The following is a 19541-nucleotide window of genomic DNA, read 5'->3' on the forward strand; positions in this document are numbered from 1 at the left end:
AAAAGGCCTTGGGTTCAATCCCCAGCACTGGATAAAATGAACACACACACACACAAAAGCAGGGCCCTATCTTCAGAGAATTTTAGTTTAGAGTATCTAAAATGAAGTGCAATCATCTTGAGTTTGTCGGGTGATTCTAATTTATCAGCAACATTTTGAGAACCAAAGGTCTAGAATAGTGCTATCCAACAGAAATATAATATAAACTGCATACATAATATATCCTATTAGAAAATTTTTTAAAGACATGAAGAAAATAATTTATTTACCTAACTCGATATGTTAAAAATTAAATATTTTATATTTTTTTACATTCTAAGTTTTTGAATCCTGGTATTTCACTTCACAGTTTGGACTAGCCACAGCTCAAGAACTCAAAAGTGAAATAGAAGTGGTAGCCACTATGCTGGGCAGCAGAGTCTAGATAGATGGTGTTTAAGCTCCTTCAGCTTGGACATTTTGTAATTGTATTCTAAAGGAGCTAGAGCAGGCAATCATTTTAGTCCTAGATAAACTTGGTTCTGACTTATTTCCACTGTTCAATTGGGGTTTGATTCATTTATCCATTCAATATATATTTATAGGACTTCTGTATCTATATTTATCCATTCAATATATATTTATAGGACTTCTGAGCAGGGAGGGCTCCTGCTCTCATGGCACTTATATCTACTTGTGAAGACAAAAAGGCTAAACAAGCAAAAACAATTCAGTCAGTGGTAAACAGCACAAAGTCCACAGCAAACATAAGGGGATAAAAAGCAAAAATGTCTCACATGAGGCTCCACTGAGATTGACTGTGCTCCTCAACATGCATGTGTTCTACAAACTTATCTCAGGAGCTGGCATGATCAGCTCCTCAACTATACTTCTCTTTGGTTTTTAAGCCAGGTTTTAGCATATTTGAAGAAGGGATTTCATGGTTTAAAAAACTAAGTTTTTACTAATTAAAATCTGAACGATGACTCAGTTAATGAAACCAAAGAATAAAATATACAATGGAATAGTATATATGTATGTAAACACACACACACACCCCAGAGGTCAGTAAAGCTTTCTCTGTGAAAGACCAGATAGTAAATACTTTAAGCTTTGTGAACTAGAATCTCTATTGCAATCACTCCTTTCTGCTGGACATGGTTCACAGTCCAGTTTGCCAACCCCAGGTATACACCTATTGACCATTATTAAGTATTTCTATATTACATAAATATTTGTGAGTAGGCATTGAGGCCAATTCATAAAGAAATATTTAGAACCATCCTAAAAATTAAAAATTATTTACATAAATTGTCAAAATTAATTGCCTAAAATTTGGACACTGATTCTAAAAAAGAGTTTGGCCTGTGAAATAGTGGCAAAGTCAAGTGGGACCACTGGGTCGGAAAGATGTTTTGACTGTGACCTTATCTACATTTCTGATAGACAATCATGACTGCATTGTGGAAAACAGTTTGAAGCAGGGAACAAGACCAGAGGCTATATATAAAGCTGGGCGCAATGGTGCACACCTGTAATCCCAGTGGCTCAGAAGACTGAGAAAGGAGGATCAAGAGTTCAAAGCCAGCCTCAGCAATGGCGAGGCGCTAAACAACTCAGTGATTCCCTGTCTCTAAATAATTTTTTTTTAAAGGCTGGGGTTGTGGCTCAGTGGTTCAGTTCCCTGAATTCAATCCCCAGTACTAAAAAAAAAAAAAAGAAGAAGGTCATAAAAAATCAAAGGGAGGAATATAGCTCAGTTGGTAGAGGGTTGCCTCACATGCACGAGATTCTTGGTTCTATCCCCAGCACCACAAAAAAAAAAAGGGGGGGGGGGGTCAGGTGACGGATCACAAGCTCAAGGCCAACCTCCAAAACAGCAAAAACCTGTTTCAAAACAAGAAATAAAAAAGATCTGCTGACGTGGCTCAGTGATAAAGTGCCCTGGGTTCAATCCCCAATACAAAAAAAAAGAAAGAAAGAAAGAAAAAATCTAAAGTGTATCCATACACACAGAGAAATATTATTCAGCCTTAAAAAGGAATAAAATTCTAACATTGTTACAATGTGGAGGAACCTTAAAGACATTATGCTAAAAAAAGTCAGTCACAAAAAAACAAATACTACATGAGTCCACTTAGATGAGGTTTCTAGATTAGTCAAATTCACAGAAAGTAGAATGGAGGTTCCATAGGCTGGAGGAATAGGCAATTAGTGTTTAGCTGGTACAATTTCAGTTTAGCAAGATGCATAAAAATTCTGGAGCTAGATGGTGGTGATGGTTGCACAATACTGTGAAAGTACTTACTGAGACAGAACCGTACACTTTAAAATGATAACTTTTGTTATGTGTCTGCCACAGCTTGAGAAGAAAAAAACTAAGGGATTTTCCCAACTAATTATTTAAACTAATTTTATAGAAAAATGGGTCATTTGGTTTTACACTCTAAAGAAGTTTAAAAATCAAAAAAGAAAACCAGGTTGAGTTACATTTTATAGTGGTTCAGATTACTCCTAAGGGTTAAACCTTTAGGAGCCACTGTTCTCCACTCCTTTCTGGTATTATTGTAGGCCTCTCCTCTGGATTCCCATTTGCTGCCCTGTCACATTTTTTGAAAGAGGTCACCAATAATGCAGCCTAGAGGTGAAAGAGGATGAAATAAATGTATATGCTTCTATATCTCGTGAAAGAAAAAACCCTCTCAATTCTGAAAATAGTACTATGATATGAAAAAAATGAAGGCAGAAAAATGAACTGTAACCCAAATGGAGTAAACTATCTTATCAAGTTTAAATATTTAACTGGTAGAATCAGATCTCAGCTCTCGAAACACCTCTGAGGCATGTGACTCTAGTGACCAATTGAATAAACAAAACCAGCACCTCTTCAACACAGGCTGTCATTCGCCGTGAAACCCTTCATCACACCTGTTTCCTTCATTCTCTTCAGCACCCTTAACAAGGATCCACTCTAGGCTCGTCTTTTTTCCTAACTCTCCTTTGAAAATGTCACTGCTCCAGCCACAGCTGTGATGTTACGAACTCCTAATCTTTCTCTTGAGCTCAGAGTACTCTTCAAAGCTCTGACTCTGCATTTCCAAATACCATGAGAACTCCCTTGGGCAACTGAATTCAGTTCATCCCAAACAGAATTCCATCTACCCTCTCAAACTCATTCCTTCATTTTCTAGTTTTGTTAGTAGTGCTATTATCTTCCCAGATATACAAAGCTAGAAACCTAATCCACTTCTGAAATCTCTTCTCCTATAATACCGTCTTTATTGTTTGCTCTCTAAAAGTCACTGTAAACTTATTGCCAAATTCAGGATTTCACAATTCAAGTGAAAATGCAAGCTCTTGCCTCTCTCCACTATAGAGAGATAGCCTTTATTTGTCAGCTCTGACAAATAAACTCTCGTGTGTAAAAAAAAAGAAAAAGAAAGAAAGAAAATGCAAGCTCTTAAGAAACAAGATGACATAAACACATATACAATTCTGCTACAGGTACTTCTCTCACTAGTAAACTCCCAGGGATGCTGCTATTTAAAAAAAATGCTTTAGATTATTTAACAGCTATAGCATAATTTTCAATATGCAAACCTGGTGAATTTAGTCAGAAAAAAAAGAATAACATTAATATATAGGCACACTTAAGAAACTAATTTTAAAATATAGGTTTGGATGTTAAGGATGTAGCTCAATGGTAGTATACTTGCCTAGCACAGGGATGAAGGTGGGGGAGAGCAGGGCTAGGTGTATTTATTGTAGATATTAACTTTCCCAACAGAGAATTCAGGGAACTGTTTCCCATTGATTTCTGCTCTGAGTAATTACTACTTTATTTTATTGCATTTAAAAAATAAAGTATGGGAGCTGGGATTGTGGCTCAGCGGTAGAGCGCTCGCCTAGCGCAGGCAGGACCCGGGTTCGATCCTCAGCACCACATAAAGAAAAATAAAGGCATTGTGTTTGTCCATCTACACCTAAAAAATAAATATTTTTTGAAAATAAATAAATAAAATAAAGTATGATGAAAGAAGAATAGTTTTCTAAAGCTGGAGTGGCTGTGACACAATGAGTCAACAGTCAACATTTATGTAAGTGGAAGGCAATACTGCATTTTAATCTTTTAAAAATACTTACCATAAATGGTGAGGCAAAAAAGAAATGGAAGAGCCATCACCATACTGGAAAAGTACATCAAAGTACATAGATATAGATGATATTGCTCCAACAATCAGGCTTATAAGACAGGGAGAATAATGTAAGCATGAAATAACTTTATGCTTACAAATGACAAATCAAACCACTGCCTTAAATCAAATGCATACTTTATAAAACTGGCAAAGTGTCTGACATTTCAAAGAATACATTACCATGTGGGAAAATATACATCCATAAGGTAATGCAATTTTAAAATAACCTTGAGAAGTTACATTCTCTTAACTATTAAAAATGTTAAAGGGGACCGAGGCTGTGGCTCAGTGGTAGAGTGCTTGCCTAGCACACGTGAGACACTGGGTTTGACCCCCAGCACCACATAAAAAAATAAACAAATAAAATAAAAGTATGGGCTGGGGTTGTGGCTCAATGGTAGAGCGCTCGCCTAGCAAATGGGAGGCACTGGGTTTGATCCTCAGCACCACATAGAAATAAATAAAGATATTGTGTCCATCTACAACTAAAAAAAAATTTTTTTAAAGTTAAAACTGTATCTGGTGAGACTAAAAGAGGGGCAAGTTATTTAAAATTTGCTGTGTACATGGCATCAATTCAGTATATCTGCAAAGTCACTAAGTAGAACTATAAAATCATTCAGATTTCTGGACCTGGTAATTCTACTTATCAGCTTCTGTTCCAAATAAAGAATTCAGGAGAATAAAAGTAATGTAAAGATACTCATAAAAATAGGAGAAAAAAAAAACCCTGAATATACACTAACATGGAAATAGCTAAATAATGATATATTTCCACAGAGGAACAATTCATAATACTTATTAAAAGTGACAACTCTAGGGCTGGGGATGTGGCTCAAGCGGTAGTGCGCTCGCCTGGCATGTGTGCGGCTCCGGGTTCGATCCTCAGCACCACATACAAACAAAGATGTTGTGTCCGCCGAAAACTAAAATAAATAAATATTAAAAAAAAAAAAAGTGACAACTCTATAATTTAGGTAATGTACAAATGTTTTGTCAGAAATTATCCTGGATAAGGGCTGGGATTGTGGCTCAGTGGTAGAACACTTGCCTAGCATGTGTGAGGCACTGGGTACAATTCTCAGCAATGCATATAAATAAAGACCCACTGACAACTTAAAAAAAATATATATATACACACACACACACACACTCTCACACACGTGTGTGTGTGTGTAGAAATTAGTAAAAAGAACACCAAGTATCCTTATACAATACAATTGGGATCATTAATAAGAACTGCCTAGAGCGATTATAAACACTGCCTAAGAATTATTTACATTGCCTGTCAAAATGTGTTGCCTAAAATGTGGGCAGAGATTAAAACTATTTGTAGAAACACATACCCATTATAATCCAACAGTAATACACAAAGTACACAAAGTTCCAAATTTTAACGATTACATATGTTATATAAAGTCACTTAATTGCCTAGTTTAAAAGTACACAATTCATTCCTATGTCCAAACTTTCAACTTCCAATTCTTAAAATCACAGGATTTTAGAACAAGGAAGAAAATCCTCCTTTCCCATATTTTTTATTGACAAGGAAATAATTCATCCAAAATGATCTAACTACTGGAAAAATTAACCTGTGTATTTTAATAGTTCTGTTCAAAAAGACCATTCAAGCAAGACTGCTAACAAATGAAGTATTAAAAATTAATGTAAAAAATTTAGCATTACAACTTTATCCTTAGTTACTACAATTTTACAGTTAATGTCCCATATTCACTTCAAAACTTTTCCATGCATATAAAAGAAAATACATTTGGGAAAACATTTTAACAAATCATTTTCTCTGAAACATAAATCAGTGAAACAAGCTGATGTGTCTGACTTGTTCCTTGAATAGTTAGATACCAATTTTTTCACCTACTGACTCCTTTCCCACCCCCCCCACCCCCGCCAAATCACTTAGAGTAAAAGAAACAGAATTAACCAACATGGAGGACTATACATGGAAGAAAAATATAGAAAAGATAATCTACAGCTTTTTCATTCACCTTATGCTTAGAAGAAAGTCTGAAGCTTTTTTTTTTTTCTTCCTTTCATTAAACCTTATAAAAATGATTGTCTTCTACAGAGGGACAGAAGATAAAGAGGGGTGGACAATATACTCAAAGGCTAGGAGGAATATGCCATTTCAGATAGCTAACATAATCAACACCTGACCCTCACAAGCTTGATTTTAAGATAAAATAAACAAAAACAACAACCAGCATATCTTACCTGTACAGAGAAGTCCATCTTTGTAGTAAAGTGCATACACTCTGGCACTGTGTCCAATTAATGATGAGGTCTCAAAGGCTTCATGGTCCTCCAGTTGCTTCATTCTTAAAATAGCCTTCAAATAAACCTTCTTCCAGTGCAAAGCGTCCTGAACAGAATCATCTATCTGCCAGCCCAAATTTTTACAAGCAGTCTGCCACACCTCTGTACAGGCACTTATCACCTTATTCCACTGTTTAGAGACGAGGCAGCATGTGAGTAAAGTCTGAGGATCAAGCCATTTTAACAAATAAAAACTGAGCTCCAAGGGAAGGAGTTTGAGGAAGTCTCGCTTGAGGAGAGTCTCCAGGTTATTGGAGAGATGCCTGAGCTGGACTGCCCCACTCAGACTAATCAGGTGATCCAGAGTTTCATTTTTCTGCAAGTCCGTCAGAGAAAGAAACGTAACAGAAATGTTATCAAGCCATGTCTCAAAGTCCTTTCTCTCCATAAGGTTATGGAAAAATTTACCTGTGGCACATCAAAATATTGTATTAGTTCTGTTCAAAAAGACCATTCAAGCAAGATTGCTAACAAATGAAGTATTAAAATTAATGAAAAAATTTAGCATTACAACTTTATGCCTAGTTACTACAATTTTACAGTTATGTACCATATTCATTTTAAAACTCTTCCAATGCACATAAAAGAAAATAAATTTGGGAAAACATTTTAACAAATCATTATCTCTGAAACATAAATCAGTGAAACAGGCTGATGTGTCTGACTTGTTCCTTTTGAAGTCTAGCACATGCTACATGCATTATCACAGTAAAAGACTTACAAATATTCATTCATAATGAAACAATGTATTCTATAATACATCCCCCTATCAGAGTTACTATAAAATTACTTCCTTAATTAATTCCTTAATACACTTTATTTGAGCACTAAAATCATAAAAATAAGCATCAGATATAACAACCAGAAAGCAAGTCTCTGGAGCAGTAACCTAAGACATTATTTATTAGTTATCTTGCTAGGTTTAACTTAACCTGTCACCAAAACCACAGAACTGACTGCTTGCTTTTGCAATAGATGTCCAGGCAAAAAGGTATGAAGAAAAAAATATACACAGATGAAGTAAGTTATGTGCCTCAGACATTCTGGTTCCTCTACCTCCTTTTTGGAACTACCTGTTAGAACATGAATTACATAGTCTGTTTCTATAAGCCTCAGATGAGCTACTGACAAGTCTTAATCATGTGTGCCAGAAACCCATGAGGGTCCTAGAAGCCTGCACAAATAAGGCAAATTGATAACGCTAATACTGTGGGGCACAGTGGCATACGCCTGTTACCCTTGCTCCTTGGGAGACTGAGGCAGGAGGATTCCAAGTTATAGGCTGGCCTCAGTAACAAAGTTGAGACCTGCCCTCCCCCATCTCAAAAACACAAAAACAAAAAATAATAATCTTATTTATTTATTTATTTATTTATTTTTCAGTTTTCGGTGGACACAACATCTTTATTTTATTTTTATGTGGTGTTGAGGATCGAACTCAGCGCCCCGCACATGCCAGACGAGCGCGTCACCGCTTGAGCCACATCCCCAGCCCAAAAAATAATAATCTTGATGCTTAAAACAAACAAACAGTTATCACCATCTTCACTTTGCAGATGAGAAAACTACAGGTCACAGAAGATAAATTACTTGCCTATACTCACAGAGCTAGTAAAAGAGCAGAACAGAATGGAAGGCAGTGCTCTGAAGATCAGTACACCCAGTTGTCTGTCTTAAGTCAGTGATAACCAGAAGAACCACAACCGGGTGACAAGATCTGGGGGGACTGTATCTGATTATACCATTTTTCCTTTTGGGAGAATGACAAATTGTTCCAAGACTAAATAGGACAAAAGAATTTTAAAGTATCCTGCATTAGTATCAACAGGCATCAATTCCCTCTTCATAATGTGTACTAAACTAATGGAAAGAGATCAAGAAAATAGAGCAAACCAACTAAAAAAAAAAAAAAAAAAACCCTCATCCCCAAGATTGGGACATGTACTATTAGATGAGTGACAGGTTTTTGTTTTTTTTTTAATACCAGGGATTGAACCCAGGGGCGCTCACCCAGTAAGCCACATCCCCAGCCCTTTTTTATATTTTATTTTGTGACAGGGTCTCAGTGAATTGCTTAGGGCCTCGCTAAATTGCTGAGGCTGACTTTGAACTCAGGGCAGGTCTCAACTTTGTTACCTAGGCCAGCTTATAACTTGGAATCCTCCTGCCTCAGCCTCCCAAGATGCTAGGATTATAGGTGTGCACCACTGTGCCCAGCTCCACAGGACTTTTTAAAAAAGCCTTTTAATCTGATTAGTTTCCTACAAGACTGACCTCTTAATTTTTAAAATTTATGTCCATAATAACTGAAAAAGGAAATAAATTTCTTTCCGAAAAATCACCTAGATCACAACTACACAAAAAGCCAGATCTCATCTTCCAACTTTAATATAAGGTGAGTAAACACATTTCCAATATCAAATTTGGCAAGAATGTATTCAGACAAAAAATAGTGTGACTTATTAGTTCACATCAGTCACATCTGCTATAGAATAGTTTTGGTTCCTATAACTGATTGGACTTCAAGATAATATTCTTAAAGCTGAAGGATTTGAGCTAAAGGATGTATTAATTTATAAAAGATAACTTGGTTGCCAAAAATAGTTCACATCAAGCTGTATCAACTTATTACAAGATAACAAGCCCTCTTCTTCCTCTGTATCCTAGCAACCTTCTAGAACAATCCTTTTTGGAAGGATCCCCACATTGTCACAACAGCTAATTAATTAATATGATCAATTAAAAACACATGCTTTGGTATCATTTTTTGTTGTTGTTTACAGTAAAGTGTGGAGGGACATCCTTCACCACATCTACCCACACACACCTACACACTATGACACACATCTGCTTACATTTCTGAGTTAAATGGCCACAAGGCAAATCTAAAATAATCATTAAAACATCATCAGGTTCTTACCATTCATGAATATTTAAGAGCAATCCTACAACAGGCCAAAGTAATGTGCCCATAAACTTTCCAGTGAGCACCTTTATTTTAAAAGGCCCCGTCATGTCTAAGATGTACATATTTATATATTCTCCTAAGCCCTGAAAAGAATTTTTTGGTCCAGCTCTTACATTACATTACTGTTCAACACCTACGGAGGCTATTTTCTAGTTCTTCACCTCCAATTCTTATGATAAAGGTTTTTGTTTTTTGTTAAATAAAGTAGGTTTCATTAACTCTGCGGAATGTACTGTTAAAAACACCAATTTATCTCAGCACCACAAACAAGACAAAACTAACAAGCCACAGATTTTTAATTTTCTAAAAGAATTAACTAACTTTGGAAGGAACTTCCTTAAGGTCATAGGTCTAAACTGAACTCTTTTACAGTGCCTTTAGGAATATCATGTACTGGTAGCACAAGGTCTCCAGGGAGAAACCTCAGGAAGTAGAATTTCAATTCAACATGAGAAGGAGCTTTTAAATCATCAAAGCTTTCCAACAATGGAATAACCACCTCCAGAGTAGTGAGTTTCCCATTACTGTGAATAATCTGGACAGCTGGATACAGACAAAGGCAGAATGGGATAAATGAAAATGCTCTGGAGTCAAATTTTTCACTGATTCAGCCACTTCCTATGTGATCATGGAAATGTTCAACTAACTTCTAAATTTCAATTCTGTCATATGTGAAATGCAAATTACTATTCAACTTCAGGATTTTGAGAATAAGAAATAAAGCAGGGAGATGTATGGCATAGTGCCCAACTTAGGGTAACTCAAATAGTACTTTTTATTAGTCTCATTACTATGAACATCTGGAAAGGATTCCTTTTTGTGGCACTGAGGCTGGAATGACATGACCACTGACATCCCTCCCAACCTTATCTTATCATAAAGTTTCTCTTAATACCTGGAAGAAAAATTTAAGGACTCGAACTTCCTGGGTTTAATTTTATAATTAAGGGTAGTTACTGAGTTGAGGCTATAAATTGCTCACTAGGTACTTTTTCCTCTCTCCCCTACCCACATCCCCTGCTGTCTAACACTTATTTTCCCCACCTCAAACTCAACATTAAACTTGCCCTTCTGACTTTAATATTAACAATCACAAAGCTCTGAGGAAATACATATTGTGCTGAAAAGATTCCTAACTTGGGAGTTGAGACCTGGGTTTGATCTCTGGATCTGCAATTAATTTTCTCTGTTCCCTTAGGCAACTCTCTTATTTAAACTGGTTTCAAAGACTGAAGTAGTGCTCATACATATTACCTCACTTGATCTTCACAAGTTCATAAAGGTTGTCAATATTATTGTCCTTACTTAACAAATGAGAAATTTATGGCCTAAGAAATGGAGTGGCATTTCCAGAATTGCATAGAAAGTATCAAGCTCAACATCTTGACCAGTTTCCACCCTTCCCAAGCAAAACCAAATTTACACTCCAACACCTTATTAAAGACAGCACATTCTAGATAAAACAGTGTGAATGTTTTCTCTTCTTCTACTCCATCAGGACCTGGCCTAGTAAAGAATGAAAGCCAGACATATGTTAAGAAGAAGGCTTCCTCTTCCCTCTTTTTTCCTATCAAGCAGCTTTTTAAAAAAGGGGGGGGGGGGCGCTTTGAAAATGTACATTAGCCTAAAAACTTACACATGTGTAAAACATCTTGTAAACTTAAGAAAATAATAATATTGCTGCCTCCAGAGAGGCGAGATGAGGAAAGGGAGAGGTTCCTTTTACTCATACAAATAAGGGCTCTCCAACTCCACTTGCTACCAAGTGACCTTGGGCAAATCATTCCACCTACCTCAAATCCAGTTTCCTTACTTGTAAAAACAAGCGGCCACTAACAGCATTTCACACCCATAAACTCAGGTTTGTGAGGATTTAAGCAGGATAAAACACACACACACACACACACAAAAAAAAACATTTGGTATAGAACCTGGCGCACTGTAAGCACACAATAAATGCCAGCTACCATTATTACTTAGAATATTATTATCTTTGCTTTTTTCCAAGAGGCACCCCACATACACACCTGTTTCCATGGCATACCCACAATTATGGCGCAGTCCCCCATATTACCACAACGGCTTATAGTTCATAAATCACCTCGCCACACTTCCTCATCTTTCCAACTCCTGGTAGCCCTGGGACTTCAGTTATCTCATTTAGCACCTAGGAAACTGAGAAACTAGGAGGCAGGAGCTCCCAGACCTAATTTTCCCATCTCTAAAATGAACTCCAGATCCCGGAGCTGATTAGTAGCTCCCAGGTCCCCGGCTCCCGGAGCCATGCTCCGCGCGACACTGACCTGAGCGAGCGCCCCGGGGCCCGGGACCTCGCGCCGGGCTCACACCGAGTAGGCGCGCTCGGGCCGCCAGAGCCTCGCAGCGGCCGGGTCCGCTCCGCAGCCATGGCGCCTGCAGGGAGAGAAAGACAAACAGCCGGAGTAACCGCGGGTCAGCAGAGGCACGGGCGGCAGAGAGCCCCCTCCCTGACGGGCCCCGCCTCGCACACAGACCTGGACCTGCGGCCGCCGCTCTGGGTCCGCAGCCTCACTGGGGAGCGGCTTCCGGTGCTGCTCGCGTCATCTCCGCGCGTCCCGCTGTCCCCCGGCGCCCGGCGGAAGCGGCTGCACTTCCGGCCCCGCCCGAAAGGGGAGATGGGAAGGAAAGGGGTGATGGGAAGGAAAGGGGTGAGCCAGGAAGGCGGGGCACGCCGTGGGGCTCCAGCCTAGTTTATAGTGCAGTGGAGGCTCGACGGTATCTTCGGCTTCCTGCGGAACATCCAGATTTGCCCAGAGTTTGATGTCCCTTACTCAGCCTTATCTTGCACTCAGCCACAGTTTTTCTTAATAGTCTCAATTCACTGGGGAGAGGCAGCTGTGACTAAGTTGAGATGTGTCCAAATTCAATCCATTGAGCAGCTATTATAACCCAAACATTGTTCAAGGAGATAGGTTAGGGTACAAAAAACACAGAAATCCCTGACCACCTGAGGCCTACATCTAGTAGAAGCAGGAAGATATAAGTAACCAAGCAGGCATGGGACAAACCTATGGAGAAAATAAAGCTTGGCAAGGGGGCAGTCACATTACATAGATTGGAATTACAACACTTAAACTGGTTACTCAAACTGAAGTAATTACTCCTCGTTTGAAGAGTAAATATAGCACCCTGTCATCCTCTGAAGGACTGAATGAAGCTGAAAAGTTTGCAAATATTTAGTGTCAAGAACCAAATCTCTTTGTTTGCTGGCTATAATGAACTGAGCATCTTTCCTCTACCATGCTCTTCTAAGAAACCATGCATGTTAAATTCTGGCACAGAAATTATCTACATTTTGCCTATGTCCTGAGACTTTCTGTGAGGCTGAATTTAAAGGTGATGTACCTGTTAATCTGGAAGAGGCAATTTCAAGGCAGCACAGCATTCAGGCAGTGATATGGATATTGATGGCAGCTTTTGGTCAAGTTTACTGTGATAATCAGGAGCAGAAAACAGGAAAAAGATTTGAAAAATCAGGAGGATCAAGAGTACAAAGTCAGCCTCAGCAATGGAGGGGGGAGGCCTTGCTGAGGATATGGCTCAGTGGTCAAATGCTCCTGACTTCAATCCCCACCCCCCCCCACCCACCCCCCAACCCGGCCAAAAAAAAATTGAAAAACTTGCAATTTGGTCAGAAAAGTGAATGTAAAACTAGGGCCAAGAAAGTCGTGGTGATTGAAGAGCTTATAGCCACTAAAGAGATGCTAAGTAATCTGCACAGAAATGATAAGAAAGATAGCTTGAGGGCATCTCAGGAATTATCAAGACTCTATCCATCACAGGCTCAAGGGTATAAAAGTAAAAATTTATTTGAGCAGAGACCATGAGGGCACCCTGCTTGCATGGAGGGCCAAGGAAGTTGTTTCATCATGCTCAGGCATTCACAAGCTGCTTTAGGTATGATCCCAGGAGGCCTGGCTACTGCTTAAGATGGAAGCAGACCTTGGTGTCATCCATATGGCACTGGTTCTGCAGAAATTCAGGATACTGTAGTTAGGGGGTAATGGAGGCTTTCACTGAGATTCAAAGAAAGGGGGCTGGAAGGCTGGGCAAAGTGTTGCAGGTTCAGAATTCCTGCATGCAGCCCCTGAGAGGACAATGTATGAAGATGTCAGAAGGAAGCCAACCTGTAGTGGAGACCCCTGAGATTAAGAGATGTCAGTAACTTGAAACATTTGCTGAGGAAAGCTGCATAAATGAAGCAGAAACAAGAGAGAGGCCACATGGGCTGCAACCAGCAAGGCCATGGGGCAAAGCTACACAAGCCCTTAGGAGAGTACATCACAATGCCATGTACCCTAGATGCTGGACATGGAGCCACAGAACTTGATTATCCAGCTGGGTTTTGGTCTTACTTTGGCCCCTTCTCTTCTTCCTATGTCCCTATTTCTCACTTTTGGAATGGGAATGTTTACTCTGTGCCATTATATATTATACATACGTAACTTGGTTTTGATCTCTATGGAGGTTCACAGTCAAGAGTTTGACTTGAGTCTCAGATGAGATATTGGACTTGGATTTTTGGGCAATTCTGGAACTCATAAGACTATGGGTATTCTTGGAAATTGCCTAGATGTATTTTTTATTGTGATATGGGCATAAGCTTTTTGGGACTAGGGCCAGGATGTTATGATTAGGATATGAGCTGTCCCTTGGTAGCTCATATGTGAGACGATGCAGTAATGTTCAGAGGCGAAATGATTACATTATGAGAACTGTAAATTAATCAGTGGATTAATCCATGGTGGATTAATCATTTTAATAGATTAATATGTGGTCACTGTAGGCAGGTAGGGGTGGCCTACTGTAAGCCTTGGGGATTATACTATCCCTATCTCTTTATTCAAGTTCAAGTTCTCTCTGCTTCCTGGCTGTCATGAACCAGGCAGCTTTTCTCTGCCACGTCCTTCCACCATGATGTTCCACCTCATCTCAGGCCCAGAGCAATGGAGCCGTCCAACCGTGGACTGAATCTCTGAAACCATGACCCAAATAAACTTTTCTTCTTTTAAAAAAATAAAAGGAAAAGAACTAAAACTATTCCAAGTGCTACTTCTAAACACCTTTTTTTGTATTTCAACTCAAATCCACTTCAGAGCACAAGTTATCCCCACCCAGGTGTACACTCAGGCATGCACATGTGCGCAAATACATTCACATGCATTTTATACCAGCACTGTCCAAGAGAACCCTCAGAAATAAATGAAATGTCCTCTCTTGGTGCTATTCAATAAAGCAGTCACTAACCTCTTGTAGCTACTGAACACATGAAAAGTGCCTAATGTAACTGAGGAAAGACATTCTTAAATTTATTTATTTGTAGTTAATTTAAGTTTATATAGCCACATATCCAAAGTTCCAAGCATCCTGATACCATTTAGAGTACTTGAGACATGGGAAATAAAAATCATGTGGGATGAAAGCCAAGTGTAGGGTGTTCACTGTCAGGGCACAAGAGAGCAACAATATGTGGTAGACAACAGGAAGCCACTGCAGACTTGTAAGCCAGACAGTGACTGGTGACAACATTAAAAGACATATAGCAAGAGATGGATATACAAATTGAATAACCTCTAGGAAAGGGAGGTCAGAAAAGAAAAACAAGCACCAATATCTCTTTGCAGCAGTCTCAAAGCCATTAAGGTAGAAGTTTGATAAATCAAACTGAAAATTTCAAATGGAGCCCATCCAGAAATAATCTTGTTTGGATCCCTCACATATAAAATATCCATACTCTGTAAATTTGAGCCCAGAGAAGATTGAGGAGCAAAACTTATGACTTTGAAAAAAGAAAAAGAAAATTGCAAAATGGTATTCATATTTAATTAAATACTTAAAAGAATCATTTAATTATTAAATTTAATATATGTAAAACTTCCCTTTCATTTGAATTTTTAGGTTAGATTTTCCCACGTGGTAACAATTTCCAAGAATGCATGATAATTGATCAAAAACAGCCAACTTTTAGAAGCTATTCCTAGCCAAATAATTACAAAACTCCTGTGTCAGGTAGTAAAAAAAAAAAAAAGATAAAATACAGCCTGGAAGAGAACACAGTGCTCAATGCAACTGCGTTTGTGACAGGAACATGCAAATATGCTGAATGGTATTTCTTTTCTTGAAATAAACTTACCAGTAGAAATGGTGTTTAGGATAATTCCTACATGCTCTAAGAAAATAGCAAACATTAAATGTTTAGTTTCCTCATTTTGGCTAAAATGAGCTATATGATATTTTTTATTTGGAGATAAACTTCCTAGGGGAGGTAATTTTTAAATGATTTAGCAAAGTTCTTGCACAGCTGATACCAACAATTCAGAATCTTTCTCTCAATAAGATTGCCCAGACCAGCCGGATATGGTGGAGCCGGATATGGTGGAGTCTCTGTAATCCCAGAGACTTGGGAGGCTGAGGTAGGAGGACTGTGAGTTCAAAGCCAGCCTCAGCAACTTAACGAAGCCCTAAGCAACTCAGTGAGACCCTGTCTCTAAATAAAATACAAAAAAGGGCTGGGGATGTGGCTCAGTGGTTAAGTGTCCCTCGGTTCAATCTCCGGTGCTAAAAATAAATAAAAAGATTCACCAGACCACACTATTTGATGTTTCCTTGGTGAAGAAACACAAATGAATCCAGTAGGGATGACAAGTATTCCTTAATGTTTCAAACAGTTTTAGCATATGTGCATATACCAGGGAGTGGGCATTATTCCTAAGGTTTAGTTTTTTGAGTTGCACTAGAGAAACCACTGTACAATATTTCTCCTTGGTCAATGATGCTGTGGAGCGGTGATGTTGAAGTTTTTTACCAGGAACTCAGCATGAGACAAGGAGTCAGTTTCATGAGATACACAGGACTGGAAGCACTTGAAGAGGTTTGCTTTTTCTATTCTTTGTCCTAGATTTACTCTACCCGTAACGTGATCAGCACTCACTCTCCTATGCAGGCAGCAGGTATTCTGGGACAAAAGCTCAGGATGATTGGCAAGAAACCTTATCCTTAAAGTTTGAGACACAAAGTACTTTATTGCAGTTGCTGTTAGACTGGAGTGATCCTGAGATACATTTGGACACACAGCATCTGGACTCAGTAACTTCCACAGTCCTAATATTGTTCGCAAATAACATGCAGGTAAGTTTCCAATGATCTTTGAAACATTTGATATCTGTTAAAATAGGCTCTGAAAAAGTTGAAGTTTTTTCTATGTGTAAATCTGCACTGAGAAAAGGGAAGGGAGTTCAGATTATGCTCTTAGAAGTTTCTTTTGTTTTCTTGTTTTGTTTTTCTATTTAATGGTCATGGGCTAGGAGAGAAAGGAGTCAGGATTCTCCAATGATGAAGAGTAAGTTTTAGAATCTGACAAATTTGATTTCAGATCATGGGTATTACCCCAAGCCCTTGCTCATTGTGTGTTCTTGAGGCAATAACTAAACTGTTCAGATACTCAGCTTAATTTTTAAAATGACCTATCTATTTACTGGGGCTAAATGAGTTAAGACATAAAAAGCTTAGCACAATGTCTGGCACACAACAAGTGCTCAGTAAGAGCTAACTATTATTATGGAAAGCTTTGTTGGTCAAAGCTCCAATGAATAGAGATTTAATTCCTTTACTGTTCCTTAGTTATATTACAATTTTGCAGATTCCCTTTCAGATGGAAAGTTTTTATCTCCTTCACTGAGGTGAAGTAAGTTTGGCACGTGTCCATCCTAAACCTTTGAAGAGGTGCCATGCAGATAGTGGGAATCTACCCATCCTGATAGAAACCAGATGGATTAGGAGACACTGTCAAAACAGACTCTGATTCAGAATTAGATTAAATGGGAAAGTCATAGTAGAAGAATGTAAATGTTTGATAAATATTACTGTGTGATGGCCAAGAAAAGCAACCACTTCATGGAAAAATAGCCCTTGACCTTTGTAATTAAGAGAAGAAACTGATCCAAGTCCTTCCATTCAAAAAAGAACATCAGATATTTTCCTATAGGTTTTTTTAAATCACAATGATGCCACTTGTTATGTAATATCCACATTTCTGTGTCTGGTTCTTCTTTGCAATCCCCAGCGTCTAACACAGCTTCTTGGTCTAATAAGTAGGCTTTTATCCAAATAAGGAAGAGAACAACTAAGTGACATCTCACTCTGTGTCTCATTTGTGCCTAACATGGACTTAGAGCACTGGAGAAGAGAGAGCTGTCCAGGGGACCACAATCTAGTAGAACAGTCAGAGAATAGTGATAAATAATAAACACTTATCGTAGAGTGTACTGCTAAGTGCTTCAAGAAATCCATAGAGCTGGGTGCAGCGGTGCAAACACATGTAATCCCAGCAACTCGAGACTGAGGTAGAACTGCAAGTTGGAGGCCAGCCTCAACAACTTAGTGAGGCCCTAAACAACCTAGCAACCCTGTCTCAAAATTGAACATAGAATAAAATAAAGGGCTGGGGATGTAGCTCAGGAGGAAAGTGCCTCTGGATTCAATCCCCAATACCATGAAAAAAGTCCCTACAGGGTTCACTGGTAGCAAACCAGGAATGGGGATGAAGCTTGAGTGACCATGTATCCTTTTCTTATTCAGGTGACATTCTGCAGACTTCGGACTCACCAGTGGTGCTTCATTCTGTTTAATGTCATACTGTTTCATGCCTTGCTTTTGGGGGCTGACTTTGTAGAAGAATATTTTCTGCATTCTTTACCTCATGTAGATATGAAAGTTCTTGAAATTAAAGAGAAGGCAAGAAAACTGAATATGGAACCTCTAAGAAGTAATCCTTCCAAATACTATGTCTTGAGCCAGTCGGATATCTGCAAGGGGAAGAACATTTTTTTGCTCTCTCTTGTCTTCAGTAGCCCAGGAAATGGAACAAGACGGGAACTCATCAGAAAAACCTGGGGTAATGTGAGCAGTGTCCAAGGGCACCCCATTCTCACACTGTTTGCTTTGGGAATGCCTGTTACGGTAACCACTCAGAGAGAGATAGACAAAGAATCCCATAAGAATAATGATATAATCGAAGGAATCTTCTTGGACAGTTTTGAGAACCAAACCCTGAAGATCATCACAATGACCCAGTGGGCTGTGACATTCTGCTCTAATGCCCTATTCATTCTCAAAGTTGATGAAGAGATGTTTGTCAATCTGCCAAGCTTGGTAGATTATCTTCTCAATCTAAAGGAACACCTTGAAAATATCTATGTAGGAAAAGTTGTCCATCAGGATACACCCAACAGAGACCCTGGTAGCCAAAACTTTGTTCCTCTTAGTGAGTATTCACAAAAATACTACCCAGATTACTGCAGTGGTGAAGCTTTTGTGATGTCCCAAGATGTGGCTCAGATGATATATGTGGTTTTCAAAGAAGTACCCATTATGGTGCCTGCTGATGTGTTTGTAGGGATTTGTGCTAAGATCGTTGGACTTATACCCATCCACAGTTCAAGATTTTCTGGAAAAAGACACATCAGATACAACAGATGTTGCTATAAGTTCATTTTTATATCCTCTGACACTAAAGATGCTGAAATATCCCTGGCGTGGATGGAAATTAATGATGGGAAAGAATGCTCACTGTTTGAGACTTACTATGGGCTCATTTCCTGCAAACTTCTGACATACCTTGACAGCATTAAGCATTTTCACATGGGGACCATAAAAAATAATGATATGTATCTCAATGATTAAGATGTCTTTGCTTTTCTTGTAAGTCTGTCGGTTTTAAAATGCTTTTTTCCTGTTATAGAAAGCAGCCCTCTTTTCCCTTGTTTTATGTAGTTTCTCTGAATCTTTAATCATACCTAGCAAGGATACAAGATGTTTGTAGTGCTTTGATGTAATCTATGTTGTTGAGATCTCATTTTAAGAAATTTAAATTGGTGTGGCATGGTTTTTTCAAAATAAAATCTTTCAGAAAAGAGACTAGTACATCGAATTATAGCCAAGTCTTTAATATATTTTTATTTATTTTTTTATGTGGTGCTGAAGATCGATCCTCAGGTCTCACACATGCGAGGCAAGCACTCCACCAC

At 38.6% G+C, this 19541-nt stretch overlaps 2 protein-coding genes across 2 annotated transcripts in view; one reads left to right on the forward strand and one right to left on the reverse strand.

The window, feature by feature from the left end:
• Fbxw2 (F-box and WD repeat domain containing 2) overlaps nt 1-12075 on the reverse strand; it is a 30884-nt gene extending 18809 nt beyond the window's left edge. Inside the window, exons 1-3 of the mRNA XM_027945215.2 lie at nt 11991-12075; nt 11781-11889; nt 6408-6917 (exon numbers count right to left, since the gene is read on the reverse strand). Of these exons, the coding sequence (XP_027801016.1) occupies nt 6408-6897 (490 nt within the window). The 5' untranslated portion in view covers nt 6898-6917; nt 11781-11889; nt 11991-12075. The remainder of the gene's footprint in view (nt 1-6407; nt 6918-11780; nt 11890-11990) is intronic.
• B3galt9 (beta-1,3-galactosyltransferase 9) lies at nt 11883-19197 on the forward strand. Its single transcript, XM_027936155.3, has 2 exons — nt 11883-12164; nt 18094-19197. The coding sequence occupies exons 1-2, from the start codon at nt 11883-11885 to the stop codon at nt 19195-19197; spliced, it is 1386 nt and encodes a 461-aa protein (XP_027791956.3).
• The last annotated feature ends 344 nt before the right edge of the window (nt 19198-19541 follow it).

Source organism: Marmota flaviventris, chromosome 13, assembly GCF_047511675.1.
Source record: "Marmota flaviventris isolate mMarFla1 chromosome 13, mMarFla1.hap1, whole genome shotgun sequence".
In the NCBI taxonomy this organism is placed as follows: domain Eukaryota; kingdom Metazoa; phylum Chordata; class Mammalia; order Rodentia; family Sciuridae; genus Marmota; species Marmota flaviventris.